Source organism: Nicotiana sylvestris, chromosome 4, assembly GCF_000393655.2.
Source record: "Nicotiana sylvestris chromosome 4, ASM39365v2, whole genome shotgun sequence".
Taxonomy (NCBI): Eukaryota; Viridiplantae; Streptophyta; class Magnoliopsida; order Solanales; family Solanaceae; genus Nicotiana; species Nicotiana sylvestris.
The window spans coordinates 115024152-115043777 of record NC_091060.1 but is presented as its reverse complement, the minus strand read 5'-3'; the positions used below and the strand labels follow the sequence as shown (position 1 = coordinate 115043777).

The window sequence follows — 19626 nt, the reverse complement described above, 5'->3', positions numbered from 1 at the left end:
CTAATTTGTTTGACTTGCTTTTTTAAGCAATCAAATAAAAAGAATTGTTTGATTGTGGGGATGTTTTCATTAACAGTTTAATAGTACTTTTGAAACGATAGTATTTATTCATGTAAATTTTATTCCAAAAGTATATTTATCACTATCTAAATACCAATAACAATGATAACACTTCAGTTACAAGTTGATGAAGTTATGAATCCAAGTATTATTAGTTATTATTTCTCTAAGATTAAGAAATTACAAAATAACGTAGTTATTTTACTTTGTCTTTAGTATCGTGCCGATCTATTTTTCGAACAACTTGCCTATTTGTCTAGATAAAAATTTAGGCCGCCCACGTGCAGTCCAGGATTGACAGTAAAAATATATACAATGAATGAGGCCAACCACCCCATAGTTTTTCCTCACCTAATCCCATATTCATATGCCACTTTTGTTACTTTTATAACTTTTTTTTGTTTATAAAACACTAATATGATTCCTTCAAATAGTTATTTTAGTGCATCCATAACTTTATTAATTATGAGCTCCACATTTAAATATGTTATTTAGTCATCATTAGACCCAAGTCTCTTTTAACTTTTGTAGTCATGTGAATCTTTCAAAAGGATATCTCCGCGTACTCCTTTATAATCTTGACGCATTTATGTTAAGGTTTTGTAATTTTACCATAGAATTTCTTATGATTATCACCATATTATATTTGGTTTAAATAATGATGGTTCCTCGCATGGGAAAGTGGGGCCTTAATTTAACCTTCGTTATTGGAAATACCTGCAAAGTTTTATGCTTCCCCAGAAACTTGAGGGTATAACCTAATAGTCCTATCGTATTCAAACTTAGCTCTTATTGCCATCACTTCTTGGAGATTCAAGTTTTTGGTTGAATAACACTTCTCTTTCTACTTTTTGTATATCTAAGCTAACAAAGCTCCTGAATTTCTTTTTTTTTTTTTTTTTTTTGTGGTACTCTCCACGATAAAAATTCACCTATACACTTATCAAAGTAGTATGTTGGAGGACCGCCCAGCGGTGATGTAAATTTTTTTATTTACAGGTATTGTGTAAAGTTCAATCTACTAGCGGTACTGCCAGATTAGCCTAAGACCTGCGCGGTGTTAAAACGTATCAATCTACTTTGTTGTCCGCCCAACATTTCTTGTATTTTGCCAATGGAAAATCTGCTTTAGAGCGTAACACTTGGCATCACAACAGAGAGACTTTTTTCTTTGAGACAACATGTAATACTACTATCCTGTTTGAACTATCAGTAATTTAAACTGCCCAAGTGAAGGCAGGGCCGGAAAACTAAGACGGAGTGCTTTCTAAACTGTGAATAATTAGCAATTAAATTAGCGATCAATATACTTAGATATGAACCTTGTTTAGTTTCATGTCTCGGAACAACATTATTAATGAAAAAGGAACTAAAAACAAACCATGAAAGGAAACAGCAACCAAGCAAACATTTGGGAAGCGAAAGAAACAGCTTTAACCGAGAATTCAGAGATCTAAAACTAAAAAAGAGTTGCCTATAGTTGGAATTCATGTGCCAAAAAATGTGGTATTCTCGTTTTATAACTAGGAAATTACATCTCTCGTCAATATCCAATGAACATAGAAAAGCTCCTAGAAATTCATGCCGTATAATTAAAAATCTATTAACTTTAACTCTCATAGAAAGATAGGTGCCATCACAAGGGTTATTGTCGCAAGCATTTTGATTAGTACATGCAGAGAAGGCCCGGCTGTATCTTTGAATGGGTCTCCTACCCTACAAACACAAAAGAAATTGTAAGTACTGTGCAGCACGGCCCGTATAATTTTGTTAACTTAAGAGAAGATCTATTGTCATGACTCATGAGAATTTAGAACAATAATGCAAGCAAAAGAACAAAATGAATGCATATAACAGAGCTGCATCAATGACCTGTGAGTAATACGACTCTACAAACACTTGAAACTACGTTGCTCGGATCCTTCAAAAATATTATCACACCCGTGTCGGATCTTCCAGAAATATTTGGAAGATCCGACATGGGCGCGGCCCGTCATTCTCGAAGAATCGAAACAACATAGCTTGAGAACATATGAATCATCTAACAACACTTACGTGTCTCCTGTAACTGCTGCTTTGTGGGTGTCGCTCCCCTTGCCTCCAAGAGCGCCAGTTTCTATGTACTTCTTTGCATTATCCCAGGCTCCGCCAGCAGTGTTGAGGAAAAGAGCCATAAGAATACCAGAAACCGTGGCAAACATCAACATGGACGCTACAACTTTAGCCCCAAGAAGAGGATGTCCTGTGTAGTAGCCCAAAATGCGGAAAAGAAAACCTGTACAGAGCCCAAGATGAACACAATAGGCTCAAAATTCTATACTGAGATCAAAGAAGATTATGAAAACACAAACTTGAAAGCACAATTAAGAATTAGAATTTGCAGGTATGTGTGCACAAAAGGAGAATAAACAGATTGCAAAGAATTCTCCCTCGGATTCTACTTATAATGTGGTGGAGGCACCAAAGATAAACTACAGAGTGCAGAGACAATAGACGTAACCTAACAGGAACGATGAGAAAATAATTGACATGTACTATATTCAGGTAACATATAGTACGGTCACTGCTGAGGAAAATAATCAACAGAGAATCACGCGATGTGGTGAACGCATAGAATTTGGACAAGTGTAGATGTTTCAGCAGAAAGACATGCAAGGTAAGATTTGTACAGATGTAGATGCTCACTGATATCACTTAATGATTAGCAAAACTCCCATTTCTCAGTGATACCTCACCTCACAACACCCCTTTTGCAATTCTAAGCTAGTTGTTACTTTGCAATATCAAGTGGCTAAGCTTCCACAAAATGAACAGGCGGGAATAATTGAAAACACAAACAAGTAATAAAAGGGAAAAAAAAAAGATAAAAACGACCTGATGATGTGATTCAAAGAGAGTTAAAGTAGCAGATAATTTACCCAGACACTCCACAGAAATTGCAAGCAGATGCATCTAAGAGCACATACATGAGAAGATTAACGAACTGATTGAATAAATCCATGACAGAGATTATATCAGAAGGCAAATTTAGACAAGACTTAAAAGTTTAAACAAAGAGTTCTAAAGGACCAAACACAGTTGACTAATAGCGATACATTTTATCAAAAAACAGTGATAACTACAAATCTAAAAGCTTGCAATAATTCTTAAGAAACCTTTGCTCAATTGGCTAGACAGAGATATGCAGTTTATGGGTTTTAGCAGGAAAACAGTTATCGTAAAGCATGAAGAAAATGATTAACGAGTGCAAGACTCACCAACAACCGTGGGGGATATGATAGCTAGGGCTCCAGGTTTAATCATCTCCCTCAAAGATGCAGATGCAACAATGGACACACATCGACCATAATCTGGCTTCTCCTTGTAGTCCTGCCACCAGTAAAAGTAACATCAATTAACTTCAGTCTCTCCATGAGTATTCTGCAATGCAAGTAAACCTTCTGAACGGTAACACTACTAACCATGATCCCTGGCCTCTCAATAAACTGTCTTCTTACTTCATTGACTACTTCTTGAGCAGTTCGACCAACAGCCGAACAGGCCCATGCACTGAACAGAAAGATGAGCATAGATCCCAGTAATCCCCCAACAAATACCTCAGGTATCGCTATGTCAACCTGCATATTAATTGAATATTATTAGTCCTGCACCAGAAAGTTAATGTAATTAAAGAAAAAGGCCAAAAAGAAAGTCAAAGCAATTTGGTACCTGCTTGAAGGGTTCCTGAGCAAATGCAGCTACCTCATCCATATAGGCACTGAACAGAAGAAAGGATGCAAGTGCTGCAGATCCAATTGCAAATCCCTTGGTTGTAGCTTTCGTAGTGTTCCCAACAGCATCAAGAACATCAGTGATCTCGCGAACACTCTCAGGCTGTACACAAAAAGGCTTAGTGAACTAACCAAGCCAATAAAAGATTAAGAGGGAAAAAAAAGTCATGACCTAATGCTTTAGCTCAGAAGCATTAAAATCACCTGTTGGCTCATCTCAACAATTCCACCAGCATTATCAGCTATTGGACCAAACATATCCATGGTGAGAACATATGCTGCTGTACTAAGCATTCCCATAGTTGCTACAGCAGTACCAAACAACCCCCCAGTTGGGTTTCCAGCCTCGTCTGTCAATCCCGAAGTGCGACCAAGCCAGAAAGCAGAAACGATAGCCAAGCTTATGACAAGGACAGGTAGAGCTGTGGATTCCAGACCTAAACTAATACCCGCAATTATGTTCGTTCCATGACCAGTGGAGCTAGCGAGGGCTAAGGTACGCACAGGCTCGTATTTGTAGTCAGTGTAGTACTTTGATATCCAAACAAAGGCATAAGCAGTTACAATTCCAACCAGACCGCATAAAGCAAAATTCAACCAAGCAGAAGGTGCCTGTTCAGTGTAAAGTAACCACCGTGTGGACTGCAAATGCAATGAAAACTATTAGCAGAGAAAACAGACACAGAAAGTCATATAACTAATAGGAGAATAAATGGTGGATAATGTTCCAAGGAAAATAAAACTTTACCAAACCAAATGTCAGAACAGCTAACAATATTGTCACTGAGTACCCTTTTTCAAGAGTTTTCATGGGGTCCTCTACAGTGCCAATTACTCCAGATTCCCTTTTGTTCCGGATAGAGAATATGCCAACAGATGATACAACCAGGTCGAAAGAATGAACAACTAGAGGAAACAGAATAAAGCCAGATGGATCTGCAGAAGAAATCAACATATATTAGATAAAACAGAAAACTGCAAGGAAACAGCAGATCACATAGGAGGCATCACATATAATGAGATCATTTCTAGGAACAGAAGTATTCAGCTACATCAAGAGGAAATATAGTCATCAATCATTTTATATACATATATTTCTACTAGTCGTTCCTGAAGCTCACAAAAGCTCAAGAGGGCACTTCATGTCGCTTAAGCTGCGCTTCGATGTAGGCAAGGCACTAAGGGCAGGCATCTCATTGTTCATGAGTTCTATCTTGAATCAAGCAGTACTAACAATAAATATAATTGGCAAAGAGATGCAGTAATTGTTGAGGAAAACATTAAGAATGAGTTTGTTACTTTTTCCTGCATTACAGATACATTTTAATTTTTTTTTCTTCATAATGCTTTTTTTTACTAAAGCCCATACTTTAACTGCACTTTGTGCTTAAAGCCCCAGTAGATATGGAGCGTTTTAAAGCTTTTCGCCTTTGAAACACTGCTAGTGAAACAAACATATAACAAGCATAACTAAGAATCAGGTTCTGGGTGAAGTTCTCTACTTTTTGTACACAAGTTGTATGCGGAGATTTTTCCTACCACGTCAATAAATCACCATCGAAAAAATTCTAAAAAATAAGCCTTTACGGGTGGGAAACTGTTATGGATGCATTTGTTGGCAGACAATTTACTAGACGCAAGAATTAATAGGATAGATAATGATTGATATTTTCTGAATTATTTTGTCAGCTTTGAATAAAACTTCTCTAAGTGATTTAGAACTCTTGTTATGTCTTTTAGTTAAGACTCTTTTCTGAGTTAGGATTCTTGCTATTTCTTATTTGTTAGGATTCTTGCTTTGTAACCTCTATTTAAGAGAGTTGACGCTTATGAATAAAAGTAGGTTGAATTTCTTCAAGTCACAGAGATTTGAAACTTTTGCAATTCCCTGATTGAATTGCAAATCCGGCAATCATAGGCAAGTCTAGGAACAAGAACAAGGGCTTAGACCTTCGTGTTGGGCCTGACTTTCCTGTTAATCGCCCAGCGACTCGAGCCAAAATTAGGGACCATAACAATTTGGTATCAGAGCTTGTCACGATGGACGAAAAATCTGTAGAAGCAAAGTTGCGAAATCTTTTCCGGGAAGCCCAAGCTGAAGCAAAAGTAGCAGCTTCAGAAGCGAGGACAGACGCCAAATTCCAGCAACTATCGCAATAGATTGAAGCCTTAATCCGCACCGCGACGTGTATGAAGGGAGTTGAAGTTGGAGATAATAGTGTTGTTGCTGCCCATCGAACCAGTAATGCAGGTGAACATTCAGATCTTCATCTAGGGAGAAGAAACAACATCAATTCTGGTATTGATGACAGCATCGGAGGAAGAGGTATAGTACCCAGATACACTAAATTAGACTTTCCTACTTATGATGGAACTGAAGATCTTATTTGGCTTCACCGTTGTGAGAAATTCTTTGCTAACCAGCGTACTGCCAACCAAGAAAAAGTAGGGTTAGCTTCTTTTCACATGGTTGGGGAGGCCCAATTATGGGTTTATCAACTAGAACTAGAGGAACCCAATTTGACGTGAGGTGTGTTCAAAGAATATTGTACCCTTCGGTTTGGCCCACCAATGAAAAGTAACCCATTAGGAGAGTTGATCAACTTGAAACAAACTAGTTATGTGAAAGAATATCAGAGAAACTTCCAAAACCGGTTGGCTCGTGCTTCATCTGTGCGTATAGACCAACAAGTTGATATGTTTACAGCAGGGTTAGTTGATTCAATTCGTCTTGATGTTGAAATGCATAATCCATCTAACTTAGTGCAAGCAATGAGTTTGGCAAGAGCATTTGAGAAGAAAATACAGATTTCTTCTGCAACACAAAGGGGCTATGGTTCAACCTCAAACGGCAGTGTTAAAGTTGCGGTACAGCAATGACCCCAACTGCTAAGACTACTGCTTCTTCTTATCCTTTTGTGAAAAGGTTGACTCGCACCGAGATGGCTGCCCGGCGTGCAAAAGGATTGTGCTACAACTGCGATGATCCTTATGTTGCAGGCGATCAATGCAAAAAGTTATTTTGGCTGGAAATAGAGGATGGAGAATCTGAGGATATAACAACGGAAAACAAAGAGCCTGCCATCTTACTGCATGCTATCACAAGCAAACATGCAAATACTATGCAATTGCAAGTTGTAGTTGATATGAAGTTGTTGCTTAGCTTAGTGGATTCAGGCAGCACACACAATTTTATTAGCTCTACTGCTACCCAGCGTTTAGGCTTGCCTATCCATCATCAGGCAAATCTCAATGTATCAGTAGAAAATGGCGAGAAAATCTCCAGTTTGGGCATTTGCAAGGGAGTGCAATTTTCTGTAATTACCCATTCTTTCATTGCTGATTTTTATGTGATTCCTTTGGATGGTTTTGATATTGTCCTAGGTGTCAAGTGGCTGCAAACACTCGGGCCTATCTTGTGGGATTTTACATCATTGACAATGATCTTTGAAGTAAATGGAAGGCAGATCACCTTACAGGGACAACAACAACTATTCCAGCCGCACCTACATCTTTCGATGGATTCCAAGCAAGGTGACCTCGAGAAGATATTGGCCGAATTTGATGACATATTCCAAGAACCTACAGATCTGCCTCCTATGCGGTCCTGTGACCATCGCATTTGTTTACTACCAGGAACTGATCCGGTGGTAGTTCGACCCTATCGCTACCCTCACTTCCAGAAAGATGAGATTGAGAAACAGTGTGATCAAATGCTTCATCAAGGTATCATCCGACCCAGTCGTTCTCCATTCTCATCACATGTACTGCTAGTTCGGAAACATGATGGAACATGGCGCTTTTGCGTGAACTATAGGGAGCTTAATTGCAAAACAATAAAAGACAAATTCCCTATTCCAGTAGTGGATGAATTACTTGAAGAATTGCACGGAGCACAATTTTCACCAAGCTTGATCTTCGCTCTGGTTACCATCAAGTCCGCATGGACTCTATGGATGTTGAGAAAACGGCTTTCAGAACGCACCATGGCCATTTTGAGTTCCTTGTCATGCCATTTGGATTGACCAATGCTCCCTCTACCTTTCAAGCACTGATGAATGAGGTATTCCGGAAATACCTACGTCAATTTGTACTTGTATTTTTTGATGACATCCTTGTGTATAGCAAGACTTGGAAGGATCATTTGTCGCACATGCGAATCATCTTTGAGTTGCTGCAAGCTCATCGCCTTTGTTTAAAAAAATCCAAATGTTCGTTTGGCGAAAAACAAGTAGCTTATCTGGGCCACATAGTTTCAAACACATGTGTTTTAGCTGATGCCAACAAGATCAAAGCCGTGGTGGACTGGCCTCAACCGGAATCAACAACAGCGTTGCGTGGATTCTTAGGCTTGGCAGGATATTACCGTAAATTCATCCAGAATTTTGGTCTAATTGTTGCTCCCTTAACAAGTATGCTTAAGCGACTTTCTTTCAAGTGGAATGATGATGCACTTGCTTCTTTTGAAGCTCTTAAAAAGGCATTAGTTGTTGCCCCAGTATTACAGTTGCCAAATTTTAAAGAAGAATTTGTTATTGAGTGTGATGCGTCAGGTGATGGAATAGGAGCAGTTCTTCAACAGCAGGGACATCCAATTGTTTTTTTTAGTCGTAAACTAGCTGATCGAAACCTAAAACTTCCGGCTTATGAACGTGAATTGATTGGCTTGACAAAGGCAGTTCAACATTGGAGACCTTATCTTTTGGGTCGAGCATTTCTAATTCGAACTGATCATTACAGTCTTAAATACTTGTTAGATCAGCGTCTTACTACTTCTCCTCAACAACATTGGCTTAGCAAGTTGATTGGTATGATTTTCGAGTGGAATACAAGGTCGAGCGCTTGAATACTGTTGCAGATGCATTGTCACGACGAGAAGGAACTGAAGATATGTTATTTGCTATTTCCCAGCCTCAGGTTTTGATATTTGATGAAGTCCGGGCAGAAGTCGAGCAGTCACCAATACTTCAAGAACTTCAAGCTAAAATTGAACAGGGAGAGATGGATGTGGATTGGGTATTTCGAGATGGATTGTTGTTCTTTAGAGACAAGGTTTATCTCTTGCCAAATTCACCATTGGTAGCTTCTGTCTTGTCTAGGTTTCATGATAGCACACATGAAGGTGTTCAGAAGACCATGCAACGTATTCGCAAGGATTTTTATTGGCCAACTATGAAGACAGCTATCAAGGATTATATTGCTGCTTGTTCAGTTTGCCAATGTAATAAGGCTGTTAACTTGAGTCCAGCAGGACTGTTACAACCTTTACAACTACCTAATCAAATCTGGTCGGATATCTCCATGGATTTTATTGCTGGGCTGCCAAAATCATTAGGTAAAACAGTGTTATTGGTGGTTTGTGGACAGGTTCTCTAAATATGCACATTTTATTCCTCTTGCTCATCCATATAATGCGTCTTCTGTAGCAAGAATTTTCTTTGAGAATATTGTTCGTTTGCATGGTATCCCAGAATCAATTGTTAGTGATCGAGATCCCCTCTTCACTAGTACGTTCGGGAAAGAATTATTTCATTTATGTGGGACTAAATTAAAATTTTCATCTGCTTATCATCCACAATCGGACGGCCAAACTGAGGTTGTTAATCGCACAATCGAGATTTATTTGCGATGCTTGGTGGATGATCATCCTACAAAATGGGTAGAATGGATTCCATGGGCTGAATTTTGCTATAACACTTCTTTCCATTCAGCACTTCACACATCTCCATTTCAAGTTGTTTATGGCCGCGAACCTCCCAGATTGCAATCCTACATGGTTGGTTCTTCTCGAGTTGATGTTGTTGACCGAGCATTAATAGACCGAGATGTTGTCTTACAGGATATTCGAGCCAAGCTCCAACAAGCGCAGCATAAGATTAAGACTGTTTATGATAAAGGACATCATGATGTGGAATTCTGTTCGGGATCGTATGTTTGGTTACGTTTACATCCATATCGCCAAAAAACTCGGGCTAGCCATGTCTATCATAAACTTGCACCAAAATTTTATGGCCCTTTTGCAGTTTTGAGGCGCATAGGATCTGTAGCTTATCAACTTGATCTACCTGCACGTTGCAAGCTTCATGATGTGTTTCATGTGTCACTTCTTAAGCCATTCAAGGGTGAGCTACCTGCAACTCTACCTACTCTTCCACCAATTGAAGCAGGACGCATTGTTCCTACCCCTTGCTCTGTGCTTCGCTCCCATCTGAATCGTGGTAATTGGGAACTTTTGGTTCAGTGGTGTGGTTTCTCTGTTGAGGATTCCACTTGGGAGATTGTAGATCATTTTGAATCTGCCTTTCCAGACTTCAAGCTTGAGGACAAGCTTTTTCTCCAGGAAGGGAGTAATGTTATGGATGCATTTGTTGGCAGACAATTTACTAGACGCAAGAATTAATAGGATAGATAATGATTGATATTTTCTGAATTATTTTGTCAGCTTTGAATAAAACTTCCCTTAGTGATTTAGAACTCTTGTTATCTCTTTTAGTTAGAACTCTTTTCTGAGTTAGGATTCTTGCTATTTCTTATTTGTTAGGACTCTTGCTTTGTTACCTCTATTTAAGAGAGTTGACGCTTATGAATAAAAGTAGATTGAATTTCTTCAAGTCACAGAGATTTGGAACTTTTCTCAAACAAGTTCCCAGGTGTGCAATTCCCTGATTGAATTGCAAATCCGGCAATCATAGGCAAGTCTAGGAACAAGAACAAGGGCTTAGACCTTCGTGTTGGGCCTGACTTTCCTGTTAATCGTCCAGCGACTCGATCCAAAATTAGGGACCATAACAGAAACTGATGCACTTTCATTATGTCTAGTGACTACCATACAACTACAACAACTATGCCTCAACCCCAAGCTGGTTCATGTCAGCTTCATGAATACTCACCCTCCTTCCCAACTCCATTTGGATGCAAAATCCTCACTCTCTACTCTCTACTATAGGTAAAAAAAAATACTAAGAGCTCATTTATGGTACCTGGAGTCCGCAGTTTCAATCGACAACACAGTGGGGTAATAATAGCCAATTAAGCTAAGTTGGAGTTGTCATCCAATTTAAGATGAAAAAACTTAACCGTGGGAGAAACAACACAGTAAGACAATTATTGTTACAAGTTCTTTTCTCCCCCGTGCTATAATTGGCAGCATCTCCAACAGTTTTATCAAAGGCACATTTTCGTGCAGCATAGCAGTGCTTCGGTGAAGGCACTAAGTTGATGACATGTGCATCTTACCCAAAACAACCAACCAACAGCTTTGTGCTCTCACTAAATCACGTGTTTTAATTGCATTTGCTCTCAAACACCTATAACTTCACTGACTTCAGCGCTTTTGGGGCTTTTTGGGTTGTACAGCACTGATCTACAAACACTTGATGTCTCTCATTTGCAAACATAAGCAGTTTCATCCTCACAGTACCCACGCCTATGTTACAAAATTCCCTGTTTCATAATATTTGGATTCAAGTGCAAGGGTCGGCATATTACATTCGTCTTTTTGATACATTCCCACCAAGATTACCACTCACCTTCAGAACCAAATTTCTGTAGCAACTTAAGTTAAATTAAATCAACTCAAGTGTGAGTGTGAGTGTCAAGCTACCTTCAATTTTGCAGTGTTTAGCCATGGTTCCTCCAAGTATCATTGCACTAATAATCTCCGCGGCAATACTTTCGAAAAGATCTGCACCTCGAGCAGCACAGTCACCAACATTGTCTCCTACCTTACAATCGGAAATTTATAAGGTTAGCATTAGACAAATCAATTTGAAACCAAAAAAACAACATTATAGGTAGCGACAATCTCCAGTTAATGAATTGACGGAGCAGATACCAATACTCCATAATTCCTTTTATATGTTTAATATTTCGCAATAGCAAACTTTTCTCTTTTTCGTATATTTCTTTTTATTTGGTGCTACCATAGCAAGCACAAAGCTAGGATGTGAAACAATTGATAATAGGGGCCTCAAAGAAGACAAAGACATTCTTCTTTAAACTCCAAGAAATTTCTCTAAGAGATAACTTTCATGTAGAAAAATGATAATCACTTGTTCTACTCAAGCACCAAGAGATGTTTGTATCTCACAGTTTAAGTGCTGTTTAAACTTAAACTTGGGATTCCACTGCATTAACTAGGTGCATGGTGCGTAAAGTAGAACTTAATGAGATCGTTCATACAACTTCCAGCTAGAATACATGACAGAAATGCCTAATGGTAATGCATGATAAACATAGAAGTTCATAGAAGAAAATGAAAAAAGACATTAAAAAGAGAGCAGATTAATACCAGATCTGCAATTACAGCAGGATTGCGTGGGTCATCTTCCGGTATACCCTGCTCTACTTTTCCGACAAGATCAGCTCCAACATCAGCAGCCTTTGTGAATATTCCACCACCCAACTGAGCAAAAAGGGCAACAAATGAAGCTCCAAAACCATACCCAACAAGTAGTAGAGGCACTGCATAAAGATGAGAAGTCATAATGTGAACTAGAAAACAGACATTCAAAGTCAAATGTACATCTTAGTGAAACAAAACAATGTGAAATGTTAGCAGATTTTACTCACAATCAGTTGACTTCATTGCGCCAGGTGAATCCACCCCCAACCACACATACAAAATTGCATAAAGAATAGCAACACCCATTACAGCCATTCCAACAACCACCAATGCTGAAAATCCACCAGCACGTACAGCTATCTACATCAGAAAGATCTGAAGTCAATTTCTACAACAGAGGACCTTAGTGTTGCTCCTGTTGAGCATTATATTGAAAAGTGAAAAAAAGAACCTGTAGAGCCTCGCGAGCCGACCGTCTTGCTGCACTAGATACTCGGACATTAGCACGTACTGATACCCACATGCCAACATACCCAGCAACACCAGAACATAGAGCCCCGAAAAGAAAAGCAGCAACAGTAATATAAGCAGATGTTGCCCTACATCAGTGTGGGAAGTATCATAAAGTGAACTCAAACTTTTCCTGAAAGAAGAGAAATTATCCAACTCAAAATCTGCCATTACCTGCCTAAGCCAGACGATTCTTGCTGAGGAGTTGTATTACGGAATAAATATATGGCAAATATAACCAGTCCAAGCAATAATGCCATTTTGGAGATAGTCCCATACTGAGTCCTGAAGAAACCTTCAGCTCCATCACGTATTGCATCTGATATCTAGCAAGTTACATAATGAGCTTAAGACTTTAAGACTATACTTAACATATTGCAATGAAATAGGAGCAAAATCATGACTGTGAATCCAAGCTTCTGCATGTTGGGTGCTGATATCAATATCGTCAAGCTTTTACCAATTTATTTACGTTAAAGTTCCCATATCAATGGAATAAGAAAATTTTGCCTTCAAATCCACTTCTCTCGGAAAATCTTATGGCTATGAAGGATTCCAAGTTCAGGTGGTGTGTAATCTAGGAGCATGGAGAAGGGAAATGAAAATGGCGGGAATAGATCATTTCTTTGGTTGGCAGGTGAAGGTGACAGAAGCAAAAGCAGACTAGTCACCATACTGACCTCCATGGTATTCTGCAGTACTCTAGCACACAACTTTAACGCTTGAAACGACCACTCGTACATGATGATCATGGGCTAGCCCAAACAATGGAGCTCCTTAACCACGATTAAGGTTTTGGATACAAAACCATTCCTGGCTCCCTCATGGCATTCCCAACAACTCTATCCACCTCTATCTTCCACCCAAAAATTAACAAATGAATAAAATGAAAGATGAAAAAGGAAAAGAACTAAAGAATAACAAGAACTAGACTCATTTAGAGTACTGCATAAGTCTAGAGACCCATACCAAAAGAAAAATATGATCTAGTATGATATGAAAAAACATTGTCCAAACTTTCTGATCTACATATTAGAAGCAGAAAAAACAAAACAGGAAAGTTTTGAAAGAGAACTTAGAAACTGATCAAGAAGATTGTACCTCGGACATCTCAGGAGGTCCCTCATCCTTTGCCAGCACCCACTTAGTAAGATAAATCGACACAAAAAAGCTGATGATACAAACTGAAAACACAAACACAATGATCGGCGAGGTACTTGCACCAATGTAAAAGATAGCTCCAAAACAAACAAGCAGGAGCACCAAAAGAACGCGAACATTTATCCTCATGAGAACACGAAAAATCTGCATGAAACAGCAATGACAATATTAAAGCAAATACTTAGAAAATAGAAGAGCAAGCTGTGAAAAGAGAAGGAAATTGAATTATGCTGTTATCCGCTGAAAGAAGCTTCTTATTAAACAATCTTATTTAAGCAAGAGTGAACAACTAGAACAGCTAAACTTAAACAAGCAAAAGTTATGAATAACTGGTTTCTACAGATAGAGGAGGCACTGCTGGTTAAAAGTTTCAAGTTTTTGTATACTTTTAGGATGCTGGTCCTCCTCATTTATTTTGCATTACAAAATTGTAACAAGCTCCCCTGACTGAAAGCTAGTATCATCTTTAATTTTCAAAATATTCATTCCGATGTGGCACAACTATTTGTGCTAGATTCAAAGATCAGAGATGTTTACTATTAGACAAACAGGTCGAAAAGGGGCACATCATTTACGTTTATCTACTAATTTAGAAATGTAGACATGAGCAAATGAACGGTGAATAACACTTTAGGTAGAATGACTATAACCGTGACACAGATTGAGAACAGAGGTACTTATCATCTGCTTGTCAAAAAAGATCATTTAATTCTTCGGCAGACAACCTTTAATGAAACATAGTTCTCTTCAAGAGAGGCCAGGGTATATAGCATGTATATCATTGTGAGGCAAACGCCTACCGATAATTGATTCTTTTAAGGAAATATGTAATACAAGCTTTCAGTAAAGTAAAAAAACAAATAAAATGCATTTAAATAGCCAAAATGAAACGGCTCAACTGATTCTTCACCAAAAAGCATGAGAAGGTGAACATATCTAGTCAGAATCACCCGTAAGTTGGAGAACGAGAGGCTTAGATGCTAAATAAGGTGATTTGGAAGACAAACCTTCTTTAGTTTTTTGGTGAATATGAAAAGAAGAAAATATAGTTTATTTAAAGAGTTGATAAACCATCGGATTAAGTCGTGGTTTCTCTCTTATTTTATTTTATTTTTGGACTTTAGTGTAAAGAGAGTACCATTTTGTAGTTATAGTTGGTTAGAATTTTAGGGAGGCTATGGACCAATCGTACACATTATGCCACTAATGTAAATTAAAACACCGTCTTGGAGTGACATCAATAAGATATTGACCGCTAAAAAAGACATGAAAAGAATAAGAAAGAACTATTAAATCGTAAATAAATGATTACTATTTTTCAGAAAGCCTAGTTTAGCACTAAACTACAAGTTCATATTTAAGGTTAAGCCCTTCATATATTTCTATTTTCTAATAGTCTAAAATCAGCTTATTTTGAAAAGTGTTTTTCGAAAAAGTACTTTTGAGATAAGTAGTTTGTGTTTGGTTAATTTATCTGAAAAGTACGTTTGAGCAATAATTTGTGTTTGGCCAAGCTTTTCAAACAGTGCTTTTAAATATCAACTTACGAATAAAGACACGACGAGATTTACTTAATAGTTAATATTATATGAGTTCATAAATAATCTCAAAATTTTATTATTAAAGACAATAATTAACGTTTTCCATTTTATTTAAGTAAAATACGAAAATAAAATTGAAAAACACTTTAATTCTTTTTAAGATAATTTAAATATATCAAAAATTATTCAATAAATATAAAAGCATTTACCCAAAAGTCACTATATATTAGAAAGCTATCCTAAAAATAAGAAAAAATACTTATACATTAATATCCTAAGTATTAGGTTTAAAATAAGTAACGTTATTTTGGTATATACTATATTTTGCTAAGGGTATTGTTGGTAAGAAGAAAAGTCAAAACTGCTTCGGCTTCTGGGGAGAAGCTACTTCTTTCTGCTTCTCAAAAACTATTTCTACTTCTTTCCAAAAGCATTTTTTTCTCCCAAAAAGCTTCGCCAAACACCTCACGTTGAGGGAAAAAGTACTTCTTGGGGAAAAAAGCACTTTTGGCTCTTGAAGAAGCTTGGCCAAAAGGCTATAAGTGGGTAATGGTGCACACACTAATCTCTGCAAACTATCAGGTTAGGAAATAAGCCTCATATAATTTCCATTTTAAATTGCTATACCCTGCTCAGAGTGCTCTTATGAGTGAATTTGTGCTTCTAAAGAAGAGTAAAACTATCTGGAGCTTCAACTTCTATATAGTATCAATGAGACCTCAATGGTTAATCTCAAAACTCTATGCTTGTTTCGACTTTCAACCTTGTTAACTTAGTGAATCTGGAATGCCTTGAGCTCTTCTAATTCTAAGTGCATATTTTACTATTTTGAGGTCCACGTGAGCGGAAGTCAAGACCAAAAGCTTCAAATTTTAGAATGTAGCAACCTCTTAGATTTCTGAGTGCATGATTACTTTTTTATAGTGCAAGTGGGTGGAAAACAATACTAGAAACCTTAAGATCAATCTATGCCTACTGATTCTTTTTAGATTCAGAAATTTACTTTGAATTCTGATTACCTTCGGTCCACGGAGTTCAATGTTGGCAGGAGAAGTATCTACCTGAACCCAACCTAAAGTGGGTTGCTAGATTTAGGAGGAGATGGGTAAACAGTCAATCAGTCAAGGGTGGAGTAGAAGGTGAGTTGGAGATGGTATCAAATAGAGAACTGACAGCACCTAGCCCGGTCTAATTATTAGGTAAAGAAACTATGCCACACACGCATGCAAGGGTGTGGCCTAATGGTCAATGAAGTGGGTGCAAAGACCCAGTTAAAATCCAAGCAAAGACAAAAAAAATACTTAGTGATTTATTCCGATCTACCTAAGCCTTGTTAGCTGGCCCGGACACTGCTGTCATAAAAAGATCTATCAACACACTCTACCTGTGTGCATATCTTTATTTTTAATAAGGATGTGCATGTCATTTTTTTGAAGTTCATAGTTAAAAATTACCTAGCAGAAGTTTTCAGAGAACTCTTAAAAAGTGGAAGAACCCATTTGACGCTATTGTGAGTCACAATATATTAGGAACACGGCACTAATTCGAGTTTCACTAGAAACAGATGATAGAGGTAGTTTTCTTTTTTATAAGTAACAGATAATCAAGGTCCTGATAAAAAAGTATCAGATGATAAAGTAGTTAAGAGAGACCAAGGGAATATTCAATAAAGTTGGAACTTAATTAATGTATACATTTTGTTCACTCGATTTCAAACATATATAGTCTTACTTTTACTCATGCATATGTATCCACTAATTTCTACTGATTCCTTTGAATTTAAACAGTAGCTCTTCTTTCTATAATTTTAGATGTATTTAAAATTATTAGGAAACATTGTTATATTTGTACAATTAGTTGGTTGGTGGAAGGCCTACAGAGGGTGGCTAGATTGCAGATGTCGCTAGATCACCCGCAACACAGCAGACTACCTTCTGTAACAGCATAGTGGTTACCGGTTTTCATGCAGAGTTTGTTTAACTATTGTACCACCTTTCCTGCAAAGATATGCTTCTTTCACCAGTAATGTTTTCTTCTCCTCGAAAAGTATATTTAGCAGGATTTAGAATATTAAAAAATGATAGAAGACTATATACTTAAAAAAAATTATAGAAGACTATAAAATATGACACATTTGGCAATTGATGATCCACATTAAAGAGCGAGAACATATGTAAAGGCAAAACTAAGGTGCTTAAAAGATTTAATAAAAATAAACAACAAAAATGAGCATGCCATTCTCTCCTAAAGGCTTGATCAAAGTAAATGTTCCTCCATGAATGAATCAAAAGGCATGATTTTAAGACAACCGAAAAGCATGTGCTCCCAAATAATGTAACTTACCCATGGTATATAAGCTTTACTCTTCATGCTAGGAAATGTCCTTGGCCTATCTTGGTAAGGGCCCAAGTTCCCTCCTTCCATGTCATCATCCATTGCAACGGTTTGGAAAGAATTTACCCTCCGTGCTACTGGGAAAGGGCTGAACTCACTGATTTGGGGCAAATCGCCCCCTGAACCTGGTCGCTGTATTTTGAATTTCTTTTGTTAATCAATTCCACTAATTCCTTAGCTCGTGTTCAGGCAGCTGTGATGTTTCCTTCTCAACTGTTAAATCATCTCAAAAAATTCTTCAGGTCCTAGGGGAAAAAAACAAAAACATTCTATCAGACATTACATATTCAAAAACCAATACAACAACAACAACCCAATAAAATCCCACAAGTGGGGTCTGGTGAAGTAGTGTGTACGCAGACTCAATATTCAAAAATCAATGAACTTGCAAAACAAATTCATTGGAAATTAATCACAGCTTTAGTATGAAACACAATTTCACGCTAAAAATACCAGTAGAGCAGTTACAACTTACAGCTTATTCACAAACCCAGAAATTGTAAAACAGATGGAATGTCCAAACACAATGCTAGTCTAACAGAAACAAGAATAATCAAACTACCATTATCAAACAAACGAGTTAAAAAGCAGTCAATTTGAACAGCAGAAGACACAATGAACGGAACGTATTAAAACCCTCGAAAAGGAACAATTTCAAACTATAAACCTACCAACGAAATCAACGAATTTGCAAAGAAACACATTTGAGGCTGTAATGCTGTAGCAATTAGATATTAAAAAATCGTGAAACACAAGCTCATCCTAAAATACCAGTGCAGCAGTTACAACTACTTTAAATCAAATCAAACTGATAATTAAAGTGTGAAAAAACAAATAGATCAATGAACGCAGAAATTCTTACGAGCACGCATACGCAGATCCGGATGCGAAACACTGACGAGGCGAAAACAAAACTCCTCGCCGGAAAAAGGATATATTCAACTCCGCGGTCTGATCGGCCTCGAAAACTTTCTAGAACCTTCAGATCTCAATTGAGAGACGCGAAGAGGAAGCTTAGAAGCGAATGTTGAAACGGAATTTGGGGCAGCGAAGCCGGCGAGAGAGTGAAACTGTGTAACTCTGAAAGTGTCTGTATTCTGTGTGTGTGTGTGTATTTTTTCTCTCTCAATGCGTTTCGATTAGGTGAAATAGCATATGTTGACTTATGTGCACAATCCAATTAGTGAATGCCACATGCGCAGTCCAACGTGTTTTTGCTGCCGTGTCCTGTTGTGGGCCTTCTACTCAACTGACAGAATTTTCGGATATGCTGCTACTTTCTGATAAATATAAGATTTTGCAGTTTTATTTTTGTTGCTTCTCTTGGTAAAACAGGTGCCCTAATTGGAAAACAAGTCTAACTAATCACTGAGATCTTTTTATTATCAAATTCCAAGTTTTTATTTTTCGGTTAATAGATTAGATAATTTACATCTGAATGCTTGTTTGTTGAAAGTTGAAACAGAAAGATCCAAATGCTTTGCTATGCTTAAAAACAAAGGAAATAAAAAGAAATGAAGGAAAAAGTAAAAGAAAAGGAACTAAAAATTGTTCGTTTTTCATTTGGAGAAAGCAAAAATAAAAATAAAAAAGGGTACTTTTACATCAACTAGTTTATTTTTTCGTTATGTTAGTTCGAATAATATTCAAGACGTGTACTAACTTTAATATCGCATATAACAGAACTTTGAAGATTCGCTCCAAAAAACAAAATAGCCAAAGAAAAATTCAAATAAGGTATCTTAAGGAGCGTGACGTCCAAATAAGAAATGCGAAAACGCTTTTCAAACATTTGCGATGACAAATGTAAATTATTATATACACGAACTTGACTCTACAATTCCTA

At 37.5% G+C, this 19626-nt stretch overlaps 1 protein-coding gene across 2 annotated transcripts; it reads right to left on the bottom strand.

Annotated features, from left to right (window-relative positions):
- Positions 1 to 1514: 1514 nt before the first annotated feature.
- On the bottom strand, positions 1515 to 18930 carry LOC104215382 (pyrophosphate-energized membrane proton pump 3). 2 transcript variants are annotated; one of them, XM_009765170.2, is made up of 15 exons: positions 18643 to 18930; positions 17730 to 18025; positions 13786 to 13989; positions 12859 to 13010; positions 12626 to 12773; positions 12402 to 12534; positions 12121 to 12293; positions 11434 to 11554; positions 4579 to 4766; positions 4035 to 4472; positions 3769 to 3933; positions 3522 to 3677; positions 3318 to 3429; positions 2116 to 2335; positions 1515 to 1776 (listed from the first exon to the last, which is right to left on the bottom strand). In XM_009765170.2, exons 2-15 carry the CDS (start codon positions 17820 to 17822, stop codon positions 1677 to 1679), a joined length of 2403 nt encoding a protein of 800 aa, XP_009763472.1. In that variant the 5' UTR covers positions 17823 to 18025; positions 18643 to 18930; the 3' UTR covers positions 1515 to 1676. The 2 variants fall into 2 exon arrangements, with proteins under 2 accessions (XP_009763472.1, XP_009763473.1); XM_009765171.2 differs by lacking the exons at positions 17730 to 18025; positions 18643 to 18930 and having other exon boundaries at positions 12859 to 13003; positions 13786 to 13876.
- Between the last annotated feature and the right edge of the window lie 696 nt (positions 18931 to 19626).